This window comes from Tiliqua scincoides, chromosome 4 (assembly GCF_035046505.1).
Source record: "Tiliqua scincoides isolate rTilSci1 chromosome 4, rTilSci1.hap2, whole genome shotgun sequence".
In the NCBI taxonomy this organism is placed as follows: Eukaryota; Metazoa; Chordata; class Lepidosauria; order Squamata; family Scincidae; genus Tiliqua; species Tiliqua scincoides.
In genome coordinates, this window is record NC_089824.1 from 113,377,649 (window position 1) to 113,400,924 (window position 23,276).

Genomic DNA, 23,276 nt, shown 5'->3' on the forward strand with positions numbered 1-23,276 from the left:
TTAAACTGGGCACTGGGAGGGATGGAAATCTCACTGATTCTTTTTTTTTTGGGGGGGGGGGTGTTATTGCAGGCAGACTACAGGGTAAGTTCCATTGACCACTATGGGACTTACTTCAGAGTAGACATGCATAGGCTTGAGCTCACAGGCTGCAATTCAGAGTAGATTCACTTGATGGAACAGGACTGGCTCCCCCTTACTTATTTCTTTTATTTTAATTTAATTATTTATAATTATTTATTTTAATTTGCTTCATGATGTCACTTCTGGCCATGATATCACTTCCAATGGGTCCTGGACAGATTGTCATTCTAAAAAGTGGGTCCCGGTGCTAAAAGATTGAGAACTGATGCAATAAGGTGTTAGTAAGTTGACACGTGTGTGTGTGTGTGTGACTCTACAAAATCACTAAAATCAGAATTTGGAGAAATAAGACCATCATGTTATATATCAGTCAATACGTAATTTCATGCAGAATGCAATGAAACAAACCACATTGAAATGTCTGTGTTCTAACAAAAGGTACTGCCAAAAAACCACTGGGGGCGTGATGATGGTACATCACCATGCCCACCACCTGGGGTGTTGCCCCGCCCACTGCATGGGGTGACAGGCAGGCCTCCCGCACCGGGTGATGCGAATCCTACTGACGCCACTGCATGTGGCTTCTGCTTCTCTACAGCTTTTGTAGTTAGCAAAAGCAATTTGGGAGTTTGCAACATTAAACCTCTACTACTTGAAAGAGAGTGGCTCTGTCTGCTGCAGGCAGTGACGTAGCTAATGATCGTGTAGCCCGATGCAAAGCTCAAAATGTTGCCCCTGAAGTGATGTCACAACCAGAAGTGATGTCACATCCGGGCTTTTTAAGAAGAGAAAATTGGGAGGAACCCACCTTGCTCTGCTGCCTCCCCCATTCAGTGGCATAGCTAAGGCTACCTGGAATCAAAGAAGATTTTGTAGCTCCCCCTCCATGACAAAATCTGATTTAATTAATTAAGTATAAGAACATAAGAACAGCCCCACTAGATCAGGCCATAGGCCCATCTAGTCCAGCTTCCTGTATCTCACAGCTGCCCACCAAATGCCCCAGGGAGCACACCAGCTAACAAGAGACTTGCATCCTGGTGCCCTCCCTTGCATCTGGCATTCTGACATAGCCCATTTCTAAAATCAGGAGGTTGCACATACACATCATGGCTTATAACCCATAATGGATTTTTCCTCCAGAAATTTGTCCAGTCCCCTCTTAAAGGCATCCAGGCCAGATGCCGTCACCACATCCTGCGGCAAGGAGTTCCACAGACCAACCACACGCTGAGTAAAGAAATATTTTCTTTTGTCTGTCCTAACCCTCCCAACAGTCAGTTTTAGTGGATGTCCCTTGGTTCTGGTGTTATGTGAGAGTGTAAAGAGCATCTCTCTATCCACTTTATCCTTCCCCTGCATAATTTTGTATGTCTCAATCATGTCCTCCCTCAGGCGTCTCTTTTCTAAGATGAAGAGACCCAAACGCCATAGCCTTTCCTCATAAGGAAGGTGCCCCAGCCCAGTAATCATCTTAGTTGCTCTCTTTTGCACCTTTTCCATTCCCACTATGTCCTTTTTGAGATGTGGCGACCAGAACTGGACGCAATACTCCAGGTGTGACCTTACCATCGATTTGTACAACGGCATTATAATATTAGCCGTTTTGTTCTCAATACTTTTTCTAATGATCCCAAGCATAGAATTGGCCTTCTTTACTGCCGCCACACATTGGGTCGACACTTTCATCAACCTGTCCACCACCACCCCAAGATCTGTCTCCTGATCTGTCACAGACAACTCAGAACCCATCAGCCTATATGTAAAGTTTTGATTTTTTGCCCCAATGTGCATGACCTTACACTTACTTACATTGAAACACATCTGCCATTTTGCTGCCCATTCTGCCAGTTTGGAGAGATCCTTCTGGAGCTCCTCACAATCACTTCTGGTCTTCATAACTCGGAAAAGTGTGATGTCGTCTGCAAACATAGCCACCTCGCTGCTCACCCCTGTCTCCTGGTCATTTATGAAGAGGTTTAAAAGCACCGGTCCCAGGACAGATCCTTGGGGCACACCACTTTTCACCTCTCTCCATTGTGAAAATTGCCCATTGACACTCTCTGTTTCCTGGTCTTCAACCAGGTCTCAATCCAGGAGAGGACCTGCCCTCTAATTCCCTGACTGTGTAGTTTTTTCAGTAGCCTTTGGTGGGAGACTGTGTCGAACGCCTTCAGAAAGTCCAGAAATATAATGTCCACGGGTTCTCCCACATCCACATGCCTGTTGACCTTTTTAAAGAATTCTAAAAGGTTTGTGAGGCAAGACTTACCCTTACAGAAGCCATGCTGATTCTCTCTCAGCGAGGCTTGTTCCTCTATGTGTTTTGAGATTCTATCTTTGATGAGGCATTCCACCATCTTACCCGGTATAGATGTTAGGCTGACCGGCCTATAGTTTCCCGGGTCCCCCCTCTTTCCCTTTTTAAAGATTGGTACAACATTTGCTATCCTCCAATCCTCTGGCACTGTGGCCGTTGTGAGGGACAAGTTGCATATTTTAGTCAAGAGATCAGCAACTTCATTCTTCAATTCCTTAATAACTCTTGGGTGGATGCCATCCGGGCCCGGTGACTTATTGATCTTTAATTTATCAATGAGGTCTGAAACATCTTCTCTTTCAACCTCTATCGAACTTAATTCCTTGGTCAGGAGGGGCCGTTCGGGCAGTGGTATTTGCCTGAGGTCTTTTGCTGTGAAGACAGATGCAAAGAACTCATTTAATTTCTCTGCCATCTCTAAGTCTCCTTTTATATCCCCTTAACCTCCCTCGCCATCCAGAGGGCCAACTGCTTCTCTGGCGGGTTTCCTGCGTCTAACATATTTGAAGAAGCTTTTATTATTCCCCTTAATGTTGCTGGCCATGCGTTCCTCATAGTCTCACTTGGCCTCCTGTATCACCTTCTTACATTTCTTTTGCCACAGTTTATGTTCCTTTTTATTCTCTTCATTAGGGCAAGACTTCCGGTTTATGAAAGGATGCTTCCTTGCCCTTTATGGCCTCTCTAACTTGTCTGGTTAGCTATGCGGGCACCCTCCTGGACATAGTGCAGCGCTTCTTCCTTTGCGGTATACACTTCCGTTGGGCCTCTATTACTGTTGTTTTAAGCAGCCTCCATGCACTCTGGAGAGATTGAACTCTTTTTTACCTTCCCTTTCAACCTCCTCCTAACCAGCCTCCTCATTTGAGGGAAGTCCCCTCGTCAGAAGTAAAGCGTTTTTGTGAGAGATTTGCCTGGTACTCTTCCCCCGACGTGCATGTCGTAACGGATCACAGCATGAGCACTGTTCCCCATCGGCTCTGTAACATTGACATCTCTAACCAGGTCCTGTGTTAATCCAGGATTAACATATTATATCCAGACAATATTGAATCCAGAGTCACCTGTCCTCTTGTGTGTTCCATGACTAGCTGCTCTAAGGCACAGTCATTTACCATGTCAAGGAATCTGATCTTTTCGTGACCAGAACACAAATTGACCCAGTCTATATGAGGATAATTGAAGTCCCCCATGATTACAACCCTGTCCCTCCTTGTCACCTCCCTGATCTGTTTCCTCATTTCCTCTTCTGGTTTCTGGTCCGGAGGACGATAGCATGTCCCCAGTATTACATCGCTCCTGAGGCCTGGTAATTTAACCCACGGAGATTCTGTGGTGGAGTCGAACCCACCTTCAATCTCTACTTTGCTGGATTCTATCCCTTCTTTAATGTAAACAGCCACCCCACCTCCAACATGCCCCTGCCTGTCCCTCCTGTAGAGTTTATTGCCCGGGATTGTGGTATCCCACTGATTTTCCGCATTCCACCAGGTTTCCGTTATGCCCATTATGTCAATGTTTTCCCTAGTCACCAGACATTCCAGTTCTCCCATCTTTGCTCAGAGAATTTGGGCATTTGCATAAAAGCATTTGTACATGGAATTCCCCAGGATGGGCTGCTTATTCGCTCCTTTGTCCCCGCATCCTCTCACTGTGCCAAACTGTCTATCACATCCCATCATGCTACTATTCCCAATTTCTTCTCCTAATCTGACTTTACCTTGTTGTTCTCTAACCTCCCCATCCTCGTCCCATAGGGAAGAGGAGTCCTGAACCGGATGCCCCTCGGCTCCTGTCGGCTTTTCCTCAGGGATCAGTTTAAAAGCTGCTCTGCTATCTTTTTAATGTTATGCACCAGCAGACTGGTTTCATTCTGGTTCAAGTGAAGCCTGTCCCTCTTGTACAGGCCCCGCTTTTCCCAAAATGTTCCCCAGTGCCTAACAAATCTAAACCCTTCCTCCCTACTCCACTGTCTCATCCATGCATTGAGACCCCTGATCTATGCATTGAGACCCCTGATCCTAGCTGGCCCTGCGTGTGGAACAGGTAGCACTTCAGAGAATGCTACCTTTGAGGTCCTGGCTTTCAGTTTTCTACCTAATAGTCTAAATTTGACCTCCAGGACCTCCCGGCTACACTTGCCCACGTCATTGGTGCCAACATGCACCACAACCGCTACCTCCTCCCCAGCACTGTCTACCAGCCTGTCTAGACAAGAAGTGATGTCTGCAGCCTCGCACCAGGCAGGCAAGTCACCATGTGGACCTCACGGTCCTTCTCTGCCTGCCTCTGCTTCTCCAGGTTGGTCACCAAGGCTTCAAGGGAGCGGACGCGTTCCCTGAGTCCCTGGAGCTCCTTGCACTGAGGACGCACCCATGATTTATGCCCCAGAGGCATATAGTCATACATGTGGCTCTCGATGCAAAACACTGGATAGCCCGCACCCTGCTGCTGGCTGTCTGACTGCATAGTTTTTTTGTTTGTTTAGGGGTACCTAAAAACCCTTCACTGGTTTGCTGCCCTCTTCTCAAGGGAAGAGAAGGACAGTGTTTGGGTCCCTGGCCTCCTCGCCCTGCTGCTGAACTCGCACTGAGGCGAGTGGTTTACACTGTCCCTTGGAAGTAGTCAACTTGACTTTGTTTGTAGGATGGTGTTCTCCATCAGGACAGGGGAGAAGTCACTCCTAAGCTGCCTACTATTAGCTCCAGAAGTAATCCATGTCCTTCCTGAATTTTCTGCCCACTTGCATCTCAGTGGTTTGAGTGTTTGTGTGTCCTCCCTGTGCTCAGAGACCCAGTTTTAGGTGCCAACCCAGCCTTGTGTGGAACATACTGAGCTGACTGCACTTCTTAGGTTGCACTGTGTGTGTTAAAAAAAAATAAATGCCATCCCTGATCTAGATGTGCACAACTTGTACCTTTGAATAATATGTAACTTACAAAGAGAGAGAGAGAGAGAGCTCACAGGAAAGTTGGAATGCGGAGAAGCACACCTTTCTAATCCTTGTTCCTGAAAAATATGCTTGAAAGTGTCTGGCTAACGCCTGCTGAAATTCAAAACCATAAGAATTGCTGAATAAGGTTCCCTGTGGTCAGGATTGAGGCTTCATTGCCTGCAAAAACCTTGCAAAAACCAGAATAAATTATGCAAATAATATACATTATTTTAAACATTCTTGCCTTCTGTTGAGCTGACACGACTCCCAGAGAGACTTAAAAAGGATAAAAACAGCAAATTGTTAAAACAATAAAAAGTGGTTGGGGTCCCTGTATATACAGGTTGCAGAGCTTGGTTTTACCTTGGCTCTGAGTCTTTTTGGTATGTTTATTTTAGCGCAGAGCACATGCCACCTTAGCTATAGTTCTGCTTATGACTTTGGGTGGCTATGTAATGTTCCTGTTCCAGTTGTGTGTTTATCGGTACAGCAAATCTTTTTTTAAATTGGATCAGTTAATATTTGTGTGGTTTTCCAGCTGAATGGCTGTAGAGCATTCCAAGAGACTGAGTGAAGCTGAGCTTTGATGGTTACCTGGTTTTGGACATTGTTAAACTGCAAAATGCTTCAAGAGCTGTTTTGTAGACCTCTTTGGGGCCATCAGGAGAAGTTAACCAGACAGTTGGCAACAGCTGTTTGCTAATTCTGTAACTGAGCTGAGGGGTTACTGCAAGGGATTGCTCAGGCTTTCAATTACAAAGCCATTGTATGTGTAGGGAGGATACACCATTGTGGCTTCTCCACAATGGGTTTAGTCAGCAAGATTTCACTGCTTGCCTTATTCATAGTAGTTTCTCATTTTGCCCCAAGCAAAGACTTGTAGTATGTTTACTCTGGAGCTTCTGATTGTGAATTCTAGGTGTTACAGAGAAATGCAAGATAATTATGCCAGTGGTGTAGCTAATGATCGTGTGGCCCGGTGCCAAGCTCAAAATGTTGCCCCAGAAGTGATGTCACAACAGGAAGTGATGTCACACCCAGGCTTTTAAAAAAGTGAAAATTTGGAGGAACCCACTTCCTCCCCCCAGCAGCTTGCCATCCACTTGCTCTGCTGCCTCCCCTCTTTCAGTGGCATAGCTAAGGCATCTATCTGCTACCTGGGGTCAAAGAAGATTTGTAGCCCCCCCTTGACAAAATCAAATTTAATTAAGTAAATAAAAAGTATGCCCCTTATTGGTCAGAGACACTGTGCTGGGGTGAAGAGGGAAAAGGGATGGTTATTCTCCCCCTGCTAAATATAAGAGGAGCACCACTTGAAAAAGTGCCTTTTTACCCAGGGATAAAAAGCAGGGATAAATGTATTATGATGCAAGGAAATGAGAGCTGATTCATAAAAACACCTTATTGGTTTCATGCTGAATCATGATAACATTGTCATTGCAACATGTCAATAACATAATAAACATGTAATTGTCTCTCAGAACAATCAATTTCATAAGTCAGTTTTGAGTTAAGAAAATCCACTTTTTGTTCCATAAGGCAGTTGTGTTTTCATTTTATGGTTAATTGGCCGTAACCTTTGATAGAATACAGATATTCCAATGTGGTTTGTTTCATTGCATTCAGCATAAAATTACCTTTCCAATGATATATAACATGATGGTATTATTCATACATACCAAGATTTTCACAATTTTGGTCACTAGTGTCAAGCTCAGTTTGTTGCCCCCCTAAAGCTTGATGCCTGGTGCAACTGCTACCCCTTGCACCCCCTTAGTTATGCTACTGAATTATGCAATAATAACATTTTAAATACTAAAAATATTTGGTGGGGTGTTTTGGTATAACATACAGAACTGGTTAGATAGCTGGAAAACATGTTTTGTTACCTACTGGATGGAAGGTGTGGAAGTGCTAATCCAGTTTAGTCTATTCTTACTGTATACTGTTCTTTTTAGTTCCCTAAAAGAACTAAAGTTTTAGTTCCCTAAAAGAACATTTATATCCTATCTTTCTCCTTTCTAACAAAAGGCTCAAGGCAGCTGACAACAAAATTAAAACACTAAAAACCAAATAAAAAACAAAAGCCACCACAAAAAAGGTAACATAATAATTATAGCAGCAAGACAAAACCAGAAATCATGTCTTAAGCCTCTGCTAGAAGGCTAACTGGAAGAGTTTAGTTCTTACTTCAACTAGGAGTTAGCTTTGTGGTTGTGACACCACTAGGGAAAATGCTGCTCCCACCAACTGAACTTCGGATACTGGCAGCACATGTAGGAGGGCCTTCTGGATAACCTTGGGAGAAAAGTATATGGAAAGAGGTGATCTTTCAGATTCCTCAGCCAAAAGCTGTGAAGAGCTTTAAAGGTCAACACCAGCACCTTAAACTATGCCCAGAAACAAACCAGCAGCCAGGGCAGCCGGAAGAGTGGCAGTCTCACAGAGCCAAACTACCTAATGATAGTAGCATTCAATTCTGGTACTACAAGCTGCAACAGGAACATGGTGCCCTGGGGCTATATGTTGCAAGGAATTCCCTTTGTTCAACCCAGTTCCTTAAAGTAGTGGTGGCGGTCTGAAGCTTGTTTGGCACTGTATACGATTGGCACAAGCCCTGTTCCTGGACTTGCAAGTGAAAGGGATGTATAAGACACATTCAGGAGGGGAAAGAGAAAGAGAGGTCATTTGGAGAAAGCCAGATAAATAGATGTTGTCCTAAGGAGACACTGAAATGCAAAAACGGAGGCAGTCTCTTTGGTGGATGGGCATTCCAGTGGGAAAACTTCGGAGCTGGGTTAAAGGAAGGGAAAGATTGGGTAAATAACAGAGTTCTAAGTCATTGACATAAAGGTGGTATTGGACCACGATAATGAATTGTGGGACCAAGAAGTAGAATGGAAAGAGTAGAGAGAATACAGGTATGGACCAATACTTATCACTGAGGAACTTGTACGGAGACAAGAAAAATGAAGAAATTAAATAATTGAAAGGGCCTTAGGTTAAAAAATATGATTGAAACCATAACAAGACATTGCTTGAAAAAACCTGGAGAACTAAGAAGGGGGGAAGAGAAATAGCGGTCAGCTGTATCAAAGACTCAGAATATAGTATTCTATAGTACAGTATAGAAATTAAGCCATTAACATTTGTTCTAGGAAGTTAATGGAAAATGCCAGTTAGAGCAGACTCACAGCCCAATCCTATGCATGTCTACTCAGAAGTAAGTCCCATTAGAGTCAATGGGGCTTACTCCCAGGAAAGTATGAATAGGATTGGGCTGTCAGTTGATTGAAGAAAACGGGAAAGGATGACGAGAACTTGTCGTGAGAAAAGTAAGACATTGAGAATGACATTGAGTTCTTAAAAACTTTGGGGTGTGGGGAAAGAGAGAGAAAGAACAATAGGTAATTGATTATTGATATTGTATTTATTGATAGTGTATTAAGTTAATAAGAAGTCATCTCCACACATAGTACAGAAGACATAATGACTATGATGGGCAATGTCATGTCTTCTGTTTGCATCATGACAGTTCTCAATTATCAGAGAACTAGACTACACAGGTGCTCACCCCTCCTACATGCAGCAAAGAGGGTAAATACATACCCTCTTTGTAAGTACAAAGAGGGTAAGTACATTATGATGTATTAATTTGCTGCAACACCAGAGGGATGTGAGTAATATCAGCCCTTTTGTTGTGAGGTGTGAAGTTGTTTCCGCAGCAAACTTCAAGCAAGCTCAAATTTGAGCTTCAAAAGCAAAGCTGAAAACAAACTCAGAATAGACTCGGTAAGCAAGCATGTCGATTATTAGCAAGCTTTATTCATTGCCAGCGATGGGCTTCTCTTGGTGGTTCAAAATGGGAGCACAGAGAGCTGTGTTCTCTCAGTGTCTCCTGAGAAAAAGCAACTTTCAATGTGTGTTTTAGTTTATATAGGTCTTTTCTTTGTTCTAAAAATCTCACTATCATTGGCTGAAGAGCTGGTGATGTCAGAAATGGAACTTCTTTTTTGATTGGCCACAGGCTTCTAGCATCTGATTGGTTGTGCCATATAAGGAACATGCATTTGAATATCTCAGGTTACTGCTTGTGCCAAATATGGTAATTGCACTTCTCTCAAAATCCTAGTAGGTGGCACTGTTGACCCTTTTTGATTCAAAGCTGATTTCCTGAATAATTCTCTATTCATTTATTTATGCATCTTACATACTAGAGTTTAGATTCCTTTTATTTGTCTTGGGATGTACTAACTTATTCTAATCTTGAACGGTCTAGTTTTTTAAGCGTTTTCTAAGTCTTTGTTTCTCTATTAACTTTAGAATACAGACTGTGTTTTTTAAAGAATATTTTCAACCTGGGCCCCTTCTGACATTCTTCAAATATCTTTTGCTAATGGTTTTCTTGTCAACTTAAGATTTGTAGTTACCTAATTATCCACTAAGTTTCATATCTGTTCTGTCAACCAGGATTTACTATTTTCTTATTAAAAATACTTTGGCACCACCAGAAAGTCATTAATAGTCTGGTCTTCCCCTTAGTTCTCTATATGTCTTGTGTCTTATCTGTAAGCTATAACTTCTCTAGAGTCTCCTGTCAAACTCTTAATTAACTCCAGGCTGGCATTTGTAGTTGACATATCTGAGACCTAAGTCTTTTGATTTTAGCTATTTTCTTATTTAGCTTTCTTGCTCATTCTATGTTTTGATATGTTTTAATTCAAATAATTCTAAAAGCTAGAATCTACCTTTTTATCTATATCTTCAATTGTATTCTTTAACTAGTGAAGAATTCAATATACTTGCTGACTTTCATGATCTAATTATAAGTCTGTACCTACAGAGTTTTCTATCTGTGGCATGCCATAAATTCTGGAACCTTTGGGGCAGGCTGAGACAGATCTGCTTGTTAGCTGGCTAAGTAAACTTAATAGCTTTTCTCCTTTCTTGTGGATTTTATATTCTGGCTTCTAATAACATCAGCAATCAAACTTTTATTCTTGACTTATACTGATTAAGAATATCTGCAAACATCCTATGTATTTCATACTGCATTTAGTTCTAAGGAAACTTGAATGCAAATCACTGGCTCTCTACTTAGTCACAGGGATTTAAGTTCAAAAGTGTCTTTAAAAGACTGCTTTGTTCAGTCTACGTTTTAATCCATTACTTTTGACAGTTTAACTGGTAACTGCTAATTGCAGTCTCATAAACAGTAGCTACAAAATACAATCACACACTATGTTGTTGCTGTGGTACCACATGAAACTTTTCTTGATGGTTGTACACATTTTGGGTTTCTAAAGAAAGTTTCCTTTAAAATCCAGCATATTTAGTTATATTTAAAATATTGGATTTGTTTAAATCCTACTTCTCTTTGTCTAAGAGCAGTTTTGGAATTGCATTCTTAACTTTCTTTTGAAGCCGCCTCACTCTCATTTATCACTTAATTAGCCTGACAGTTACTAACTCTTATCTCCTCCTGTCTGATTGTTTTATGACTGGTGCCTCTTGTATCATCCTAGTTTTATTACCTCTGCCTTCATCCAGCTCTGACTCAGAGAGGTAACACAGAGTTCATTTGATTCTCCTGTATTTCTTAATCCATATAACTATTTCCCATTGCATTATTAAACATTTGTTTTATACTTATTAAATGACTTAGGTGTTCCCTGCAATTTTGTCTTTATAAAAGATTAAGAGGAATGTATTTTGTTCCCTGTTTCCTTTCAAAGGAATCTCTCTCACATTCCTTTCTGATGACACCCAGCCGGTAATTTGCAGTTTGCATCTTTTACAGCAGACACTAGAACTCAGTGAAAGGCCTTTGTTCTGAATCAAACATATTTCAGACTTCAGAGATGGTTTTTAGCTGGTTTTGGTCATGCTAAATACATATCCTTTTCCCCCTAGTTGGCAACCTTCAGTCTCGAAAGACTATGGTATCGCGCTCTGAAAGGTGGTTCTGGAACAGCGTCTAGTGTGGCTGAAAAGGCTGATTCGGGAGTGACAATCCCTTCCACACTGGGAGCAAGTGCAGTCTGTCCCTGGCCTGTCTCCCTGGCTATGGGCCTTCCTTCTTTGCCTCTTAGCCTCAGACTGTTGGCCAAGTGTCTCTTCAAACTGGGAAAGGCCATGCTGCACAGCCTGCCTCCAAGCGGACCGCTCAGAGGCCAGGGTTTCCCACTTGTTGAGGTCCACTCCTAAGGCCTTCAGATCCCTCTTGCAGATGTCCTTGTATCGCAGCTGTGGTCTACCTGTAGGGCGCTTTCCTTGCACGAGTTCTCCATAGAGGAGATCCTTTGGGATCCGGCCATCATCCATTCTCACGACATGACCGAGCCAACGCAGGCGTCTCTGTTTCAGTAGTGCATACATGCTAGGGATTCCAGCACGTTCCAGGACTGTGTTGTTTGAAACTTTGTCCTGCCAGGTGATGCCGAGAATACGTCGGAGGCAGCGCATGTGGAAAGCATTCAGTTTCCTCTCCTGTTGTGAGTGAAGAGTCCATGACTCGCTGCAGTACAGAAGTGTACTCAGGACGCAAGCTCTGTAGACCTGGATCTTGGTATGTTCCGTCAGCTTCTTGTTGGACCAGACTCTCTTTGTGAGTCTGGAAAACGTGGTAGCTGCTTTACCGATGCGTTTCTTTAGCTCGGTATCGAGAGAAAGAGTGTCGGAGATCGTTGAGCCAAGGTACACAAAGTCATGGACAACCTCCAGTTCATGCGCAGAGATTGTAATGCAGGGAGGTAAGTCCACATCCTGAACCATGACCTGTGTTTTCTTCAGGCTGATTGTCAGTCCAAAATCTTGGCAGGCCTTGCTAAAACGATCCATGAGCTGCTGGAAATCTTTGGCAGAGTGGGTAGTGATAGCTGCATCGTCGGCAAAGAGGAAGTCACGCAGACATTTCAGCTGGACTTTGGACTTTGCTCTCAGTCTGGAGAGGTTGAAGAGCTTTCCATCTGATCTGGTCCGGAGATAGATGCCTTCTGTTGTGGTTCCAAAGGCATGCTTCAGCAGGACAGCGAAGAAGATCCCAAACAAGGTTGGTGCAAGAACACAGCCCTGCTTCACGCCGCTTCGGATGTCAAAGTGGTGTGATGTGGAGCCATCAAAGACAACAGTGCCCTTCATGTCCTTGTGGAAGGATCTGATGATGCTGAGGAGCCTGGGTGGACATCCAATCTTGGGGAGAATCTTGAAGAGGCCGTCCCTGCTGACCAGGTCGAAAGCCTTCGTGAGATCTATGAAGGCTATAAAGAGTGGCTGTCATTGTTCCCTGCATTTCTCCTGCAGTTGTCTAAGGGAGAATACCATATCAGTGGTGGACCTGTTGGCTCGGAATCCCCACTGTGATTCTGGATAAACGCTCTCTGCAAGTACCTGGAGCCTCTTTAGTGCAACTCGGGCAAACAACTTTCCTACAACGCTAAGGAGAGAGATGCCACGGTAGTTGTTGCAGTCACCCCTGTCGCCTTTGTTCTTGTACAGCGTGATGATGTTTGCATCCCTCATGTCTTGAGGTACTCCACCTTCTCTCCAGCAGAGACAAAGGATTTCATGCAGCTCAGTGATGATGATCTCTTTGCAGCACTTTAGGACTTCAGCAGGGATGCTGTCTTTTCCAGGTGCCTTGCCAAAGGCAAGGGAGTCCAGGGCCACGTGAAGTTCTTCTAGGGTTGGTTCACTGTCAAGCTCCTCCAGCACAGGCAGGCACTCAATGTTGTTCAGCGCTTCTTCGGTGACTACATTTTCTCTGGAATATAGCTCAGAGTAGTGCTGCACCCAGCGTTCCATCTGCTGCGCCCGATCCTGGATGACCTCGCCTGTTGCAGACTTCAGAGGGGCAATTTTCTTCTGTGTTGGACCTAGTGCCTGCTTGATACCATCATACATCCCCTTGATGTTGCCCGTGTCAGCTGCTATCTGTATCTCGGAACAGAGCTGGAGCCAGTAGTCGTTAGCACATCTCCTGGCAGTCTGCTAGACTTTGCTGCGAGCACCTCGGAGGACCTGCAGGTTGCGCTCACTGGGACAGGCCTTGTATGCTGCTTGAGCTCTCCTCTTTTCCTCAATGACTGGTGTCAACTCCTCAGAGTGGGCTTCAAACCAGTCTGCTGTCTTGTTGGTCTTCTTGCCAAATATGGACAAGGCGGTGTTGTAAACATCATTTTCCCCCTAACATAACATCATTAAGCTTATGAACTATAATGTGTGATAATGATATTACATTGTATTAGCTTCACTGAACACAAGCAAACACAAACACCTAAATACTTCCCCCCAAACTCCCTAGACATTTGCTCTTGTTCAGCATGGCTACAGACATTCATGGCTTTGGTATTTCTTAGCATAAGTTTGGTTTTACCCAGCCTGCATTACTTTGGTTAGAAATGCTAAGATGTGGGATATACTGTGAGTTGAATACGTTGCTAGTATGAGATACTGACTTCTGATAAGAACTGCTAGACAACAAACTTTTATTATTGGGCAGCTCAATTATTACATGGGATTCAGAGTCCTCTTTTTGCATGGTGGCACTTGTGTTGCCAGGACACTGTATTATCTCAGCACTTCAGCAGCCATATATTATTTTTGAGAAAATTCACTTGCTACCAGCACCCCACATCCCATTATTTAACTACTATGTGTAATGTGGTTGAACAAGTGTAATGGGAGCCTATTGGACAGTGCCTGTCACATCATTGTGACAAGTTACACAGCTCTTCCACTCATATCCCTGCTATTTTGAGCCTTTATAACAGTTTTCCTATACAGGTTGAGTCTCAATATTCTCGAGAACTCAGGTGGATGGCAAAAAACACACTAAAGCAAATCAATTTAAAGAACAAAGTCCCTTTCCTCTGGTGGTTTAAAAACAGCCTTGCTGACCTTTTGTAATGCACATAGGCAATCAGTCTCTCTCCAGGCTCTTAGGCGTCACTTGGGGCAGCAATCCCTCCCTTCACCAGGAGCTGCAGTGAGGGGGAAAGAATGGAGATGATAATTGCTGCCATTTAGCCTTCCTTCACATGCTCAGGGGGTAGGGAGGGGTTTGCCTTGTGCCTGGAGAGAGAATGATTAATGGATTGTCAGCCAGCTGTTCTCTCTCGAATTAAGGAGACTATTGTCAAAGGACTGTTTTCCCAGATAAAACCTGAAGCATTCTAGGACAGAACATGAAGTGAGGAGCCAAGTTACTGGCTACCTTCCCACATCCCCCTTGTCACCAGCTGAAAGGTCCAGATCACTGTCTCCTGTAGTCAATTATAAAGGACTTGGCTACAAATCAACACTGAAGTCAGTAGAACCATGTAGGTGAGCAGTGAGCCAATTGGTGGTCACTTGTAAGATCTGGCCCATGATCCACTAATCCACCCCCATGATCCCCCCCAAATATAGGAGGATGGGCTTCTACAAAAAATAATCCACTGAGAAGACGGGCAGCCTGAACCTGAGCTGTCACCTTCTCAGGAGGAGGGAATTTTTGTCACCTTCCCACAAGTAAGGGAAGTAGCCCCACAATGGGGCTACTCAATTTTGCCGTGGCTCTTGAGCCAGCGCAGAATCGAAGAGTCCTGTGTCAGACCATGCAGTCTGAAATGGGGCTCTGGATCCGGTGGAACCAAGCTCCACTGGTCCTGTCCCCTCCCGCCCCGCTCCCTCCTTCCGCCTCTCTCCGTCCTGGAATGCCTCTTCCCTGCCTCTCCCCACACTCTCACACACCTCTCCACTGCCCAGCTGTCCAGATGACTGCTGCGCGGTGGAACACAGTCCCAGCACTGGAGCTGGCCCAGAGGAGGCTTGCGCTGGGCTAACTTTGGTGCTTGGCTGGTGCTAACCCTCACAAATGTGCTTGGTCACATGTTTGCGATGGTGCGCGTCAGCAGTAAACCAGTAAAGTGGTGCACACTGCCAAGCTCAGGATTGGGCGTTTAGTGTTGTATACCTAATTCTGGTGGTGCCTGAAAATCCAAACCTACAAATTAATCTAGTCAATGACCAGAAATTTTGAAGGGAATGGGTGTGGTTTTTTGCATTTATGTACTGCCCTTCCTCCAAGGAGCATAGGACAGTGTACATGGGTCTTCCTCTTTTGATCCTCACAATAAACCTGTGAGGTAGATGAGGCTGAAAGACGGTAACTGTCCCAAGGTCACCCAGTAAACTTCATGCCTGAGTTGAAACTGGAACCTGGGTTTTCCTGGTTCAAATCCAACGCTCTAACCGCTACTCCATACTGTATCTGAGATGCTTCAGTAAAAACTAGAATGTGAGTTATTCTTTTCAAACCATGAAATTTCAGTTTTTGAAAACCTGTGCTACTTTGGAAAAACAAAAATTGGTATGGACTTCTGAGTTGCTGTACAGGGCAACTTCTTGTCTCTAGCTCCAAATTTTGAAAAAAAGAGAAAATTATAATGTGACCTTTTTGTGTGTAGATGACTGTCGAAGGAGGACAAGAGCAGTTGACGGAGTCTATCAAAGGGCGTTGTCTACGGCGTACTGTGAGTGTTCCTTCAGAGGGTCAGTTTCCTGACTATCCACCAGAGGGGGCTACTAAGCTTGGTAAGTTGCACAGGTAGACTAGTCAATGTAGCATTCTTCCCTGTTCCAGAAATTGTATCCTGGCCAGCAGCGCTGTAGTCCTCTTATTTGAATTGGCAATCTTTTGAGGGTTTTCCAGTGAAGGTCATATAGCAGCAACCTCTTTGATTAATGTCAAACAGCTCAATTACTTCAAAGCTTAGGATTTATCTGAATATTAGTGAAGTTTATGTTGTGTTCCCAGGCAGGGGGCTGTTATATAACACTGAACCGTTCGTGTTGGAGGCTACTGAGCAGCCCTGAAATGTGTAGCCATTTATCCCAGCTTGTGTCAGTTGTGCAGCATCTTTTACAGTCAATTTAAAGTGGCTCCAATCCCTTGTTTGAGCTGCTGAGTTACAATTTCATCAAGGTTTTGGTTTTGCTAGGACTCAGCTGCAATCTGTTCTTAGATAAACGACTTTCATTGGTCATTGCCACAGTGCCCCCCACCCAAGTCAGCATAAAACCTCTGGAACCTCACCCACGTCATCTAGTAAATCTATGATAAAAGCATTCGTGTCCTGCAAGGAAAAGAGTGGAAAGTGTCTCTCAAAAAATGTGAGGGGGGAGCTGCATTGAAACAAAAAGATCAGATGGCCAAAGGTCCCCACAGCTTGGCTTGGCTGTGAGAGCCTCACCCTCTCTGACCAGCTCTCATAGTGGTACCATGCATAAGGAGCTGGTGTCCAAGGACTATGAGTTCAAGCCCCTTCTGTCAAATGTCTTGCTCTTCATTCTGGCAAACAAGATATTGTACAGGCAGTCATGTTTGCTGTTTGTATGAGGTCTGCCTCATTCCTGTGTAAAACAAAGCTAGGAAGCAGTTCATTTTTAAAACAGCCTAAGTAACTAGTTGCTAAGAACCAAATGGGAGCAGCCATGTTTTTCTGTTGGCACACAAAGTGATGGGTGAAGGTTTGGTTTTTAACAATAAAAATGTGCACAGCTAAATCTGGAAGCAGTCATTGGAAGCTGAGGTAGACATTTTTAGCATTGATCAATAAATTCTGTCCATCCCCTCACCTTAACTTGCCACACTCACTTCAGGCACATTTTTCTCCATTCCGGCTCATTTCTAGTACTGGATGTAACTCAGACTAGGCAAAAATGTAAGGAAGGGGAAGGTTCAGTTAACCTAATCTGCATGCACTTTTTGATTTATAAAAGAACACAGCCATCTCCACCTACCACTTATATGCAGACACGTAAATATGGCTGGCCTCCTCTGCTCACACGTGAACCTTTGCAACAGATCTCCAGTCATCCGCTTCTACATATTTGTCAAACACACATGCACAGCACACACATGTGCTCTCCCTGTGTGTCCTGTTTGCCTGCCACCTGCTTCTACTCAAGTAACTGTTGCTATGAATGGCCCTTCCTCTTGGAAATGACAGCACAGAGTGACTCCCTTGAAATGCATCCAAATAAACTCCAAGGGCCCTTGGATCTCTGCTGCTAAGAGACACCACTAGACAGCAGTCACTTTCTGTGGTTGGGAAGAATGTACAGAAGAGGTTGTTGCACTCCAGCTTTGCTTTTCCATGAACCTTTTAATCAACTATCATCTGAGTAAGAAACTGCAGTTGTGGAGTAGAAGCATACTTGTAGTTTCGTAATTAGCAAATTCCAATAATAGTAATTGTGGCAGCATTTTTTGAAGCAACTGCCTTGTGTTTCTGTTAACAAGGTACTCATCTCCATAAGCATTTTTCAGAGGCAGATTCTAGGCACTGTTGAGAGAATAAAGTGCCATCTTGATTTTCTGAGATGGAAGTCAAGAGGCACAGAAATACAACTATTAAGTGAAATTTGGTGTTAAGCTGGGTGGAAAATGGGCCATATAGCTTTACTAGATCTATTAAAAGATATAGAAAGAAAGCACTTGTTGAAGTAAAGAATAGGAAGTTACTAAAAGCTAAGCAAACTAAACAGGAGTATAAGAAAAATGCTATAAAAACAAGAACTGAAAGGTGACACAATAAAACACTATATGGCCAATATATGGAAAAGATCAAAGACAAAATAGATAATGAAAAAACCTGGCTATGGTTAACATCTGAAACCTTAGAAACAGAGTCCTTAATATTAGCAGCCCAAGAGCAGTCTATTTGAACAAATGCAATAAAGGCTGGAATTGAAAAATCATCAAATGATGCAAAATGCAGATTGTGCAAAGAAGCCAAAGAAACAATTGACCATATACTTAGTTCCTGCAAGAAGATCGCAAACGAATTATAAATCCAGACATAATACAGTGGCTCAAATGATCCATTGGAATTTATGCGGAAATTACAACATCAAAACAGTCAAGAATTGGTGGGAGCATAAGCCAGAAAAAGTGACAGAAAATGAGAGCGTGAAGATCTTGTGGGATTTTCGAATACAAACTGATAAAGTTTTGGTGCACAACGCATCAGACATCACATTAATAGAAAAAATAAAGTGACCATTATCAATACAGCAATACCTGGTGATAGTAGAACTGACAAAAAGAACATGAAAAAATTAGTAAATATCAGAATTTAAAAATTGAAATCCAAAGATTATGGCACAAACCAGCAGTGGTTATCCCAGTGGTGATTGGTACACTGGGTGCACTTCCAAAAACGCTTGAACTGCATTTGAAACATCTGAACTTTGACAAAATTACTATCAGTCAAATTCAAAAGCTACCCTGCTTGAATCAGCACACATTATAGGTATATAATGTATTTACATTATGATGTCCTAGGCCCCTTGGTGGCGCCAGACTAGTAATTAACACCAAGTTCAGCTAAAGAGTGAGCAGCTGTGATATGCAGAAGGATGGTGATGATGCTGATAATCGAGGTCCTGTACCCCGAAGCTGCTAGAGACTTTATACGTAGTGTGTGTGCATGTAAATGTTTGCTAGACTCTCCTTAGAAATGGAGTTGAAGGACTTTTCCTCCAAACCTTTACAGTCATTCTAGGGTACCCAGAAGACTGAACTGGAGAGCAAGATGTGGAGTTAGGGACTTCCAGGCCATACAAAAGGCTGAAACTAGGTTCACACATGATCTACAGCATGCCAATTACTAGAAGTAATCAGAAAATGTGACATTTTAATTTGCGGGCATGAAGATAACCTTGTACCACAGGTTAGCATTCCAGCCATGAGAACGTTCTCTCCATCTGGATTGCCCACTGCTGCAATTTTCTTCTGCAAACTGAGCAAGGGTGCTTGTAAATTTTTTAAAAAGTATTTCAGAAACTTTTTGTGACTTACCAAAAATTGGCTCACGACCCACTAATGGGTCCTGACCTACTGTTTGGGAAACACTGCTGTAGTCCATTGACTTGAGTGGAGAATGTGTAGTAGGTGTGCTCAGCAAATTGTATCCCAAGTATACTTTGCTTGCATCTGTGATATTTGTCCCAGTCAGAACTGCAGAACCATTTGTACAGAGAGTGAACAATATTTTAATCCATTACTTCTAATGACAATTTAATAAGCTGCCTAGAGATTGAGTGTTGTCCTAAAAACCTTGTTAACCTCCTTGTTGATCTTGTTCATGTGTACAGCTTAATTGGAAAAAAGTCTACTGAGATAACAGAATAATCTGTTTTTGGCTACATATTTCATTTGGGTTATTTAAAGGCTTGCAGTGCTAATAATGCATCCAATATTATCGGACACAAGATCTTTTAACAGACAGTGCTTTGACAGGAAGGAACGAGCAGACGGGATCCAAGTTAAAGGAAAAGACTTTGATTTGAAGGCCAAGGCTTTGGATCTCACTATTTTTTCATTTATTTTAGTTAGTTCCTGATAAGTTGCACATAAGAATCTCCCATTGGCTGAACATTGTACCTCACAGTGGGCTGGATGCTTAAGCGCCTCTCTTAAAAAACAAAAACATTACAATGAGAGTTGTTATCAGAGAGTACTGGACACGACTGAAGGGAAAAGAGAAAACAGATGGCAGCCAGCGGTATGTGCTACCAGCAGTCCAGGCAACAGCCACACTCAAAATAGCTTTGGAATGGACACCAAATGCTGAAAAGCCCAAGAGGGTGGATAAAATAGCCAGGAGAGAAATAGCAATACAGAGATTCCCCCCTCCTGTGCCCCCTGTCCTGAAAGACACAGAAATAAAAATCTGACTTGTCTTAATAAATGAGCATTATGTTTTATGAAGGATGACAGCTGAATTTATTATCTTGATTATGAAGTGCATAATTCTGTATGGGCCAGTGGCCAGGCTGTTTAATTTGGACCTTGCAATCCTGGGTTCAAATCCGTACTTAGTAATGAATTTGGCTTTGGATAAGTTAGGATTTTAGGATCATTCTCCAAGCACCAGGCACGCAACCCCATCTTCCATTCAAAAGCCCCGCAACCACCCTTCTTTCTCCAGTAACAGCCCAGCATCCCAGGAGATCTTCCCATTCAAAAATCCCACACCCCCTCTCCTGCTTTCCCCAGCAACAACCCAGCATCCCAGGAGATTTTCCCATTCAAAAATCCCACACCTTCTCCCCCTCAGTGCCTGCCCAACCCCGATACAAAGCAAACTCAATGCAGCAGCATTCAGTCCCGCGCCTTCTCACCCCCATCAGCCTCAGCTGGGGCCTCCCCAACTCCTCCTATTTGGATAGGTGGGGCTTCTGCAGAGCGGGAAAGCTCTGCAGAGTGTGCCTTGCCCTCGCTGCTGCCACTGCAAAGACACTGACACTGGTCGCGTCAGGTCTCCAGGTCTCCAGCGGGCTGAGTGCCCATTGGAAATGGGGGGCTCCCTGGGGGGCCAAACTGGGGATCCCCGTGGGCCGCAAATGGCCCCTGGGCCGGAGTTTGAGCAGCCGTGCTATAAGGTATTGGGAGGCCTGAGGAAGTTGCCTTACACACAGGCGGACACGTGCGGCTTCTGAAGGCTTCAGAAAGCCCTCCCGAAGCAACCAGAGTGCAACTCCAGTCACCTTCAGAGGCTTTAAAGGGGCCGGAACAATGGATTTCGGTATATGCAGGGGGTCCAAGAACAGACACAAAGGCCCCACCTGTACTCCCATTTCCTTCTTTATTATCAGCTGCATGGCTGGGGAAACTGGCTGGGGAAAATTACCAAACTGCAAAAACTTTGCATTTGGTTATTTTTAGGCTATGTTTACACCATATGGTTATAAATAGGGGCCCAGTGTTTGTCAGCCTTAGGGCGCAATCCTAACCAACTTTCCAGCACTGGGATAGCTGTTCCAGTGGGGCATGTGCTGCATCCTGTAGTTGGGGGGCAGTCATGGAGGCCTCCTCAAGGTAGGGCAATTTTTGTTCCTTTAACTCGAAGTTGCATTGCCCTATATCAGTGCAGGAAAATTGTTTAGGATTGCTGTCTTATTCTTGAGCACCTGTTCCTCATTTTAATGACATTTGGCTTCAGGAGTAAGTGTCCAAAACCACTTAATAATTCATACAACAACAACAACAACAACAACAACAACTTTATTTTTACCCCGCCTTTCTCCCCGAAGGGACTCAAGGCGGCTTACAACATATTAAAAACATAATTTAAAAACAAATAAAAACATATTAACACATCATAAAAAACAGCAGTCAGAGAAAAAAATAGGTAAAAAGAGCATAGAGCAGCAGCAAGTCATAAAAGAATCAGGCCTGTAAAAAATATTAAAAGATTTTTTAAAGATGTTAAAAGGCCGAGAACTCAGAAGGCTTGTTTAAACAGAAGGGTCTTCAGGCCTCGCCGAAAGGTCTCAAGAGAGGGAGCCATTCTTAAGTCAAGGGGAAGGGAGTTCCATAGCATTGGTGCCACTACTGAGAAGGCCCTATTTCTTGCAACCGCCCCACGTACCTCCCTAGGCGGCGGCACTTGTAAAAAGGCCTTCTCTGATGACCTAAGAGGACGAGCCGGATTGTACGGGAGTAGGCGATCTCTAAGATACCCTGGTCCAGAACAGTATAGGGCTTTAAAGGTCAATACCAGCACCTTGAATTGGGCCCGGAAACGAATGGGCAGCCAATGCAGCCGCTGGAGAAGCGGACCGACAGAGTCGAACCGCCTACCTCCAGTAACCACACGGTCCGCCGCATTCTGCACTAGTTGCAGTTTCCGAACCGTCTTCAAGGGCAGCTCCACATAGAGCGCGTTACAGTAATCTAATCTCGATGTCACCGAGGCATGGATCACCATGGCCAGGTCAGCACGATCCAAGTACGGCCGCAGCTGGTGCACCAGCCAAAGCTGAGCGAAGGCCCCCCCTAGCCAGTCGCCACCTGGGAATCCAGGAGCAGCTGCGAGTCCAGGTGGACCCCCAAGCTGCGGACCTGCTCCTTCAGAGGGAGTGCAACCCTCTTATACTTACAATGTTGGTCATTGTCCCCCATGCAGGAGGATTTTTGTTCTGGTTTGAAGCCTGCTGTATGTTTTCCTGTTCTGCTTCAAGGAATTGTCATATGAAAATAAAACCAAAATTTTTAGAAACCCCTTTAGAAAGCTCTTTGCTCCTTTGTTTCTACCAATTCTTCAACCCATAAAATCCAAACAGTTTGCAATTTAGGCTGTCCTATAGAAACCTTCCTGTATGTAAGCCACATTGAATTCAATGTGACTAACTCTTGCGTGCAAATGCATAGGGTTGCCTTGTTATAATATCTATCCTTCATTAAGGATAGAAAATGAAATCCTCATAATCTTTCCTTTGGTGTTGGAGAACTTCTGGAGTTTTTTAGACAACAACAAAAGTTATTCCCTAGAAACTATTAAAAGTGTAAAAAAGTGTGATAGAAGCCGATGAGTCTCTTTAATGAAGGCCTCAGTTACCAGGAAAGAAATAACATACCAAAACAAATCTGTTATTAGTAACAACACAGCCTGCCTTCTCTCTAACTGGAAGGAAGACAAAACAAGACTTTGGGATGACCTTCTACTTTGGACAGCTGGAAGTATTACACATGAGAGAAAACCTCCTTAAAAATGAGTCCTTAAGAAGATAAATTAAATTACTGTGGCCTATCAAAGGGAGTTTACCTTTTCCTCATCTTTGTATATTCTGAATGTCAGTGTTCATTCATGAGGGGCTGACAGCTCTAGCTGTCAAATGGAGTGAGAGCAAAAAGGCAAATGGAGTGAGAGCAGGTATTGCAAATCTTCTGCTTGACACAAGTTCCTCAAGGTTTGTTAGCCCAGCAGCCCATACCAAAGCTAAACACCTTAGTCACTGTGCCTTTTTGATATGGATCTTCCTACCTGGGAGGGGGCACTATTTGCTGTCCAGATGCTTGCAGGTTAGGAGCTGTCTCAATTTTCCAAATTAATAGGCAAGCTAGCAGAAGATGTTTGTTTTCTAACCTCTCTGGTTTTAATCCTA

General features: G+C 43.7%; 1 protein-coding gene across 5 annotated transcripts in view; it reads left to right on the top strand.

The window, feature by feature from the left end:
* RASAL2 (RAS protein activator like 2) overlaps positions 1–23,276 on the top strand; it is a 336,215-nt gene that overhangs the window by 125,668 nt on the left and 187,271 nt on the right. For all 5 annotated transcript variants that reach the window (XM_066622767.1, XM_066622763.1, XM_066622764.1 and 2 more), the window contains exon 3: positions 15,788–15,914. In XM_066622767.1, coding sequence (XP_066478864.1) covers positions 15,788–15,914 — 127 coding nt within the window. The remainder of the gene's footprint in view (positions 1–15,787; positions 15,915–23,276) is intronic.